This window comes from Doryrhamphus excisus, chromosome 5 (assembly GCF_030265055.1).
Source record: "Doryrhamphus excisus isolate RoL2022-K1 chromosome 5, RoL_Dexc_1.0, whole genome shotgun sequence".
In the NCBI taxonomy this organism is placed as follows: domain Eukaryota; kingdom Metazoa; phylum Chordata; class Actinopteri; order Syngnathiformes; family Syngnathidae; genus Doryrhamphus; species Doryrhamphus excisus.
The window spans coordinates 23,992,831-24,001,580 of NC_080470.1; the positions used below are offsets into that span (position 1 = coordinate 23,992,831).

The following is an 8,750-nucleotide window of genomic DNA, read 5'->3' on the forward strand; positions in this document are numbered from 1 at the left end:
GTTTTCCAAAAAAAAAAAGAAAAAAAACGCATTTATTAAAAACAGAAAAATGAATAAACTTTGCTTTGCTTTGCTCGACAAGAAAAGCTCTGATAAAACATTCCACTGTTCTCAAATATCTTACTTTTTATTTTTCTACATGAAATAAGATGAAAAATAAATAAACAAATCAAGAATAAAGAAAATCAATCAATCAGTAATAAATAAATAAATGTAATAATAATGATAAAACGGCAAATAATAAAAACTTAAACCACATATAGTTGGTGGGTAGACATTATTTTTTCAGATTATAATTAACAAAGCATTATTAGAGCCCTGTAGACATGACAAAACACGACTATGGTCACATTTATACTCTTTTTATTTACAACATATTGCGCAACTGCAGGGTCTTGAGACACATGCTAACTCGCAAACTAGAGAGCTAGCGACCTAAACGGTAGCCTTCAAGTTATTTCCTTTAAACTTAAATAGCCAAAAACTTACCACTTCCACACGGATAGGGAGGATAACTATTAACAGTTATTTAACCTTTAACATGAACATTAATCAAACATAATAATTTTTTCTGGGTACATGATACCATACAGCATCCATATCAAACTTGCGCGGGCCGCACTAACATTAAACTTTCATATCAAGGCGGGGGCCTCAAACTAGTGTCCCGCGGGCCGCGTGTTTGGGACCCCTGGTTTAAGCGATATATTACCAATTTCACAAGGCTTAGATGTGAATGTTACTGTCTATACAAGGGAATGTCTCGAACTTTTTCCAGTGAGGGCCACACATGAAAAATGAAAGGCCATGGGGGCCATTTTGACATTTTTTGTACATTTTGTAAAACAAGCTAAAGCCAATCCAATATCCCAAACAAACAATCTGAATGCCAGGCTTGTGGTATTAGCAAGGATTCAGGTAAGAATCTGTCTGTTATTTTGGTTGACATTTTACTCCAATTTCAACATTTACAATAATTTGTAAATAATTTGTACTGTTTTGATTTATTACATTACTTCCTGCTCTAGAACCCTGACTTCTTTGACTGGTATTGTTCACTCACGACAAATATATATGCCCCACACACTTATTAAACCCATTTAAAGTATAAAATGTGCATGTACTAATGCACTAATGAATCATCATGTAAGTCAGGGGTGGGCAAACTACGGTCCGGGGGCCACATCCGGCCCGCCAAGTGTTTAAATATGGTCCACCCGTTCTTTCCAAAGTGTTTCATTGAAACATACAACCTGGCATCATGGCTTGAGCCGACCTTTTGATGGTTTAGGTAGTTTTTTTTATCAATTTGGTTATTTGATGTGGTCTGCTGTTTACAAAGTGCCCCTGAAAAAAGGGACACAAGCTCATATAGCAGGTTGCATGACAATTTTACAGATCCAATAATTCCAGGTGGAATTATTTTGTGAAATGTGTAAAATATATTTAATGTGTAAAATATATAGTCTGCCCCCCCCCCCCCCCTGTCAATTTTGTTACATCAATGCGGCACGCAAGTCAAAAAGTTTGCCCACCCCTGATGTAAGTGGACTCATGAACAGATCAGAATCAATGTGTAGCCTTTAGCTTGGTCGTTAGGCTAGCGCTCGCAGGCTATATAGGGAAGGTGTCCCCTGTACTGTGGTCACCTTTTGGTAGAGATTTTACATTTATTTTCTAATTTGTTAGTGTCAATTTCCATCAGTCACAATTGTGGCTTCATAAACAAATAATTGTTTCCATATGTCTTCATATTTTTCCATACAGGTGTGTATACTTGTATCTTTCTGTGTGCTTGCATCAATAGCTCCCTTTGTTTCAATCTAGGGTTTAAATCCTATATTTCCAATGTGCAGTAACCCTCAAAGTGCCTGTAGAAAGCCTCTTTTATAATTCATTCTTAATTCAAGATGAATAATAAAGCAGCAAAAACCACAAGAGGTGAGCTTTTTTCCTAATTGGGCTTCATTCCGGCTGATGTCTGTCAAGACCGGTTCATGTGTGCAGGTCCAACGATGAGGCAGAGATGTGGGCCAGATCCAGGCGTGATTGATTGTGGACTTCTTCCATGGATGCACACTGGAACGTGGCCCGAGGCGGCGCGGGAATGTGGTCACGTTTAATGGAGGTTTGTTGGTCATGAAGCCTCTCTGAGATTGACCCGATCTCTGGGGAGTCTGAAACCTGCATGCGTCTCGTAGAAATAATATTACTAATACATTAATTATAGTCACGTATGGAGTCCACCATTTCATCATCATTTTTAACTTCATTGTGCCGATTGTAAAATTATATTCAAACAGCAAGAGCTGATGTTTTATATCTCGCCTGCTTCCTCTACTTGTTCTTCCGAGCCTTTGAAATATTCAAAGGCTCTGCAGGCCTTCTCCATGTTGGAGAAGTGAGCCAAGCAGAAAGAAAATCTTTGTGAGTCACTGATTTCAATCATGGTGGATTAGTGGCGTGGAAAAAAAACTCATATTTTTATATTTCAACTCAAGTAGTGCAAACACTAACATTACCTTATCGTGTGTGTCTTGTGTGTGTGTGTGTTGCAGACACTTCATCACCTTCCCAGCCGCCATGAGGGTGCAATCCTTGCTTGGCAGGGAAAGTTAAAAACCAAAGCAAACACACAAAAGAAGAAATCTGCTTGGTGTTTAAGGTGCAAACACATGACTCAGGTTGGCAAAACAAACAGCAGGCAGCAGGGACACAATCACAGCAACAACACAACTTTCTTTGTCCTCAATCTGGCGCTGTGGTACATTTTGCCAAAAAAAAGTCAAAATACATTTTTAAAAATCTTATTTTGGGGGTAGTTGTCAGCCTGTTTTTTTATCTATTTGTGCTTATTTTTTGCACCAGCTCTGTTTCATGTATTTGTCATAATTGTGTGTACACATTTGCCTTACACACACGCGGAGATCATGCCCCATGCATAGGACCCCCAATCCTTGGGGGGGCGGGGGCATTTGGCAAATCCTCAAAGCCTCACCTCATAACATAATGAAGGACATATGTAACAGACTTCCCCTGTCAATCGCTGGTAGTGTAATGGTACAGCTGCTACCTCTAAAGGAAGACTGTGCACGTTCAATTCCATGCATTTTGCACTAAAAAATTATGCTTTGAACAATTTCTTTCCCTTGAGAGCTGTAACAATTAATCAATAAATCCACGATTAATCGATGATCCAATTAATTAGCAACTATTTTGAAAAAGTAAATCGTTTTGTTTTAAAAATGTAAAAATCATCTAATTTTAGCCTCTCGAATGGGATTTTTAAAATTTACTTAGTCAGATGTATTAAGTAATTGACTAAGAAAATCATTCAGCCCTTTATTTGTATATTACTGCACTCCAAAACCTGCATGTGTACTTCAAAGATGTGGTGACCACACTTGCCCCCCACCTCCAGTGGCACACAATAATGACCTCAATTCTGCTTGATACTAAATATTTTTTCCCCAAATAAACAGAGGCACGTTTAATATCACATGTATAGTTTTAATGCAGCCGTCAAAGCAGGAAAAAAAACAAGCACACCTCCACCGTGTGACGTCATGACTTCGTTTTGTCAACAGCCAAAAGCTTCATGAGTGGTGAGAAGAAATGAAGTTTTTCAGTGCTCATCATTAAATGTCTCGTGTTGTTTTGCCAGCATAACTAATATGTCCATCTCTCCGAACGGTTAAATCCAACATTGTAGTGTTTAACGCTGCGCATAACAATATTTCGTTCATAAAAAATAAATTACGTTTTTTTTTTACACAATCGATGATATACTGTACATTATGCGTCGCTTCCGGTGAAGCTATTTGAGTCCATGTTGCGTGTCTTTGTGTCTCCGCAGGTCCACTTTCCTCTGGAAACCTTTTCCGCACAGCTCGCATCCAAACGGCTTGTAGCCGGTGTGCTTGCGGCTATGGGTGATCAGGTTGGAGCTTTGGCTGAAGGCTTTGCCACACACCTGACACTTGTGTGGCTTCTCACCTGCAAACACACCACCACCACCACCACCACCCCCAAAAAAATGAATGTCCAATCCCTCATCCCACCACCACTAACCTATTGGCCTCCTCACCCCACCCACGCTCCTCAGACAACTTACCCGTGTGGATGAAGGTGTGCTTCTTCATGTCGGACTTCTGGTGGAACCTCTTGCCGCAGTACTGACACGGGTAGGGCCGCGTGTCCGAGTGGATGAGGAGGTGCGTGGACAGCGTGGACGACCTCTTGAAACTTTTGCCGCAAATTTTGCAGTCGAAACTTCTCTCCTGCACAAGGCGAGACGAATGCAGTAAGTGGACGGCGCCCATTAACATTTTCATTTTAGCATACCTAAAATCATAATAATAATTATTTTTATATGCATTATATATAGGAATATTATTTGAAAAGCATGTTCATTTTATATAGGCCTGCATGCAGATCATGATTATCAATGTATGATTATCACGATATGCATTTTGGCATGCATGAGATTATTAGTATATCGATATATGCATATAATAATGATTATAAATACATGCACTTTAGCATACCTAAATGATTATCATTTTATACTGTATATAGCCCCGTGCATATAAAGCTATATGCATTTTATTTATATGCGATAATGATCATTATCATTAGATGCATTCATTATATACAGATGTGATGATTATGATTATATGGATTTTTATATAAGAAATGGTGATTATTGCATGCATTTTAGTACGCATGTGATGTAATGATAAATGCATATCATGATGACTACTTTAGCTATAAAAACAAATTTTAATTGCATTTTCAAAATAATAATTTGACCAAGTTTTTTTAAATAGTATTTTATGAGATAAAATAAGAAGTATATAGAGTACTAAAGTTTTAAATGAATAGGTTTTATTATTCAGTGTTTAATGTCTATTTGATGCAATTGGCATGCTTTGACATTGACATCATTTGTTTTGTTTTATTTTTCTTACAGAGAAATATTCCAGAGATGTTAAAATATGGATGCACTTTTGGGCCTGAGTTCCAAAAGGTACAGTATGTTTGGCCTATAAGACATCAGCAGAACTATCATCTAAGGGGGGGGAATCACGTTTTCATTGAGGGCCACATTGCAGTTATGGCTGCCCTCAATATAAATATGAATATAACCTTGTGATATTAATAGACAATTGCCCGTACATTTGATTATATTTTTTACTTTACTGTGCATTATTGACACACATTATTCCCAGGCTTCAGCAGGCTGCATAAATTGATTTTAAATTGATGTGGCCCATTTGTGGCCCCCGGGCCTTGAGTTTGACACCTGTGATCTCATTCAGTCCATAACTGAAAGTTAAAAATACCTGCACTAATTAATAAAGTATATTACTGGGCAACACCATTAACTTTTTTTGTATGAATTGCAATTTGTGCTATGCCGACCATGTTTTTTTTATAAGCATCCCAATTGACGTCACAAGTGGACTCACCTGAGAGTGCACGGCCTTGTGTTGCTCCAGACTGACCGCATGTCCGAATGTTTTGTTGCAGATGTGACAAGCAAACGGTCTGGTGCCGCTGTGAGACCTGCGCACGTGGACCTCCAGGCCGTGTGGCGTGGAAAACACCTGGTGGACGAGCAGCATAAACACGTCATCACATCATTATCATCATCATCATCATCATTATCATCATCCAGCTGTGTGACGTGTCCGTCTGCATCCGCACCTTGCTACACTTGACGCACTTGTAGGCACCATTCAACATCAGACTGGTGCACAGCACGTCCGGCGGGGGCCGGGATTCGTGGATGTCGTGGGCCGCTGTGTGGAGGCCCCCCTCCTGGAAGAGCAGCGCGGCGGCGTGTCGACCGTACGTCCTTAACGTCTCATGCGCGAACACGGACGAGTGCACAGGATCACCGGGATAGAAACCCTGCACAGAGGAGGCCGGGGCCCTTTCCACCTCCACGCCGGGATAGAGGCCCTGGACTGCGGGGCCCGCGTAGCCGCTCCAGTCATACGGCCGGAAGGGTGCCGCGAAGGGCTGCGTGTCGTCCGCCAGAGGTGAGAAAGACTTGACCGAATCTACTGGAGGAAGACGAGGAGGACACTTTAATGACACCAGAACATCAGTGGACCAGAAGATGAGTCAATGAATCAAGTGACGTCATAGACAGTAATCCATGCGATCCTAATGATATTGTATATTATGGCTGCCCCTGCAAGGTGCGCGTACCCGGCGACGCAGACGGGGACGGCGGCCTCCAGAAGCCCTCGTAGTCCGGTGAAGGAGCGCACAGACTGCCCGAGCAGCTCAGCGGGGACTTGGGCGAGAAGTCAGCAGCGTCCGTGACGTGAGAGCCGGGAGAGAAAGCCAACGAGTCCACGGTCACGTCCGCCGAGTCCTCTGCAGAGACCGTCTCAGCTGGACCAGCGCGATCCGGGAGGACACAAGGTGGGGGACACCCGGCATCTTCACTCCAAGGACCTGTATCAGAACACTTATAATATTAACAATAGTCATAATTGACATTTGGGATGTACTTGGTCGGGTTTTTATTGTACATTAATTACTGTATGCTACATTCATTTTTAATATTGCCACATTTAAAATGATCTTTACAAAAATACCACAACTAAAACATTGTGCGCATACACATGCTTGTATTTTTTTTTTTGCATGTGAAATAATACTGCAGATAAGGTTCTAAAATACCGTTTTGCTTCACTCTTATGGGGGCTAAACAATCATAACAGTGAAACAACAATTTTTCATATTTAACGGGTTTTACATTAGATATTGCTGAATAAAAGCTGAATTCCACTCCACAATTTCCAGACAATTTCACACCTGTCTAAAGATGAAATGAGGCAGCGGTATAATGCACTAAATGTGACGTCACGGCATATGGTGTATAAAAGTCGTTACCTGTGCAGAAGTGTGCCAGAATGTGGTCCAGTGTGCGGGGCTGGTGGTAACTGTGCGCCCTCTTACTCTTCACCAGGAAGGAGCGAGGCATCCTCCCTCCCTCGCAGCGTCTCTCTGCCGGGGAGACGCGCCTCAGGACGCCCTTAAAGAGGTCAGGCCGGGGACTGTGCGCATGCGCGCGTGGGGGTGGAGGACTGCGCGCCGCCTGCCAGGTGTCGCGCGGACAGGTGACGCTGGAGAAGATGGCCCGCGGCTCTTTCGCTCTGGTTACAAGTAAGAGAAAAAGAAAAGATGCTTTTATTTACTGATTTAAGACGCACATAAACACCTGTGGATTCGATACGATGTTTTACAACAATATGTGGTCATTTCTGCATGATGCATATGTTATGCTGCATATGCAAAACGTGTGTGTGTGAGTATGTATGTTTTGTGCTCGTGTTTATGTGTGACCGTGCACTGTTGTGTTTGAATGTTTGTGTTCAGTGTGACGTGTGCACGTGCTAACGATGTTTATGTTGTGTATTATAGGAGTTTGTTGCAGGTGCACGTTGCCCACGTGTGTTGCTAATACATGTATATTATTTGTTGTGTGTTGGTGTATGCACCCATGTGCATGTGCACGTTATATTTGTGTTGTGGTTGTATACGAGTTCGTGTGTTTGTCCCGGGTGGACTGGGACAAAAATGTTGCCCAGGACTTGATGGTCCACACTGGTACTCCACTACAATCCACGCTCACAGACGCTGTGCCAACTCGCTCTACTGATGGACACACATGCCCTTAATAACACCACTACACTGAACAATACCCTTTTATATTCTATTGTCTTGATCGTGAAATCATTCATGCGTGGGCTCACTGGGCTGCTGTGGTATCTGATGAGATCAATCGGAGCGGTCACTGGGTCACAAATCTGGACATGAACGATGTAGAGGAATAGTTTGTTTTCAACATATTTACACGCATTAAATTAGTTCTGGTGTCATTAAATGAGTCTCAACTTTGACTAGTTGGCTAAAGAATTAAAAAAACAACATTAATATAACCATCTGAAAAATGGACAAAACCGTTTTGATTTGAGAACTGAAACAGTGAAAAGGAAAAGGAGTGACAGCCTGAACGGCCAATTATACGTTAGCAAAAAAACAAACCCAAAACGCAGAGCCAATCGATGAGCTTGTGGGCGGTCTTAAAGGGAAACTCCTTCAGCTTAAGAGGTGGTTTTCAATTGGTCCTAGTACTTGACATGTCTCAAATGCCATTTCATATAGTACAATATATATTTTGTGTACTATAAATGAATATATATGTTGTTTGTGTGTACAGGGGGAGCGTCCCCCAGTTTGAAAACCACTGTGTTACTGTTAATGTGTGGTTAGGCATGTGCAAACGTGTGTGTGTGTACAAATGTTGTATGGTGTAGTCGCCTGTTTTGTGCGCACGTGGTGCTCGTGTGCTGATTGGTTTGGTTTGTGTATGCATTTTGTGCGTGTTGTATGCGCATGCACAGTTCTATCAAGTTGGCAAACGTCATAGTAAACCACGTGCATCCCCTTACATTGACACTGTGCACGTTTGTTCTCGGCATGTGTGTGTGTGTGTTTGTGTGTGTGGTTCGTCTTGCTTGGTTGCGTTCAATGCCGTCATTACAGTGACAGATACTTGGCGGGCTGCAGCCTGCGGTGATTCTTAATTATTCTCCTTTTTTGGACACGCCCCCCTGCGCGTGCATGTAATGATCAGGTTAATCGACAGCTTATTATTTTTTAATGACCAGCTCCGTAGGGGTCACCAATCAGAAGGAGCAGACTCAAGACAGGAAATCAGACCGACC

The 8,750-nt window shown here is 41.8% G+C and overlaps 2 protein-coding genes across 3 annotated transcripts in view; one reads left to right on the plus strand and one right to left on the minus strand.

Annotated features, from left to right (window-relative positions):
* The window catches only part of LOC131129200 (protein SPO16 homolog), a 19,118-nt gene extending 16,990 nt beyond the window's left edge, over nucleotides 1–2,128 (plus strand). The window contains exon 7 of the transcript XR_009129789.1: nucleotides 1,990–2,128. The gene's annotated coding sequence lies outside the window, so the exon portion shown is untranslated. The remainder of the gene's footprint in view (nucleotides 1–1,989) is intronic.
* Nucleotides 2,129–3,502: 1,374 nt separating this feature from the next.
* gfi1ab (growth factor independent 1A transcription repressor b) lies at nucleotides 3,503–7,087 on the minus strand. 2 transcript variants are annotated; one of them, XM_058072470.1, is made up of 6 exons: nucleotides 6,913–7,087; nucleotides 6,220–6,471; nucleotides 5,710–6,068; nucleotides 5,472–5,609; nucleotides 4,115–4,280; nucleotides 3,503–3,996 (listed from the first exon to the last, which is right to left on the minus strand). In XM_058072470.1, the coding sequence occupies exons 1-6, from the start codon at nucleotides 7,001–7,003 to the stop codon at nucleotides 3,818–3,820; spliced, it is 1,185 nt and encodes a 394-aa protein (XP_057928453.1). In that variant the 5' UTR covers nucleotides 7,004–7,087; the 3' UTR covers nucleotides 3,503–3,817. The 2 variants fall into 2 exon arrangements, with proteins under 2 accessions (XP_057928453.1, XP_057928452.1); XM_058072469.1 differs by having other exon boundaries at nucleotides 5,710–6,071; nucleotides 6,913–7,084.
* Nucleotides 7,088–8,750: the final 1,663 nt, after the last annotated feature.

Coding starts and splice junctions, on each gene's coding strand:
- gfi1ab (XM_058072469.1), bottom strand. CDS start 7,003: ATGCCTCGCTCCTTCCTGGTGAAGAGTAAGAGGGCGCACAGTTACCAC. Junction 6,472..6,912: donor TCTGGCACACTTCTGCACAG/GTAACGACTTTT, acceptor GTTCTGATACAG/GTCCTTGGAGTGAAGATGCC. Junction 5,610..5,709: donor AGTGCGTCAAGTGTAGCAAG/GTGCGGATGCAG, acceptor CTCGTCCACCAG/GTGTTTTCCACGCCACACGG.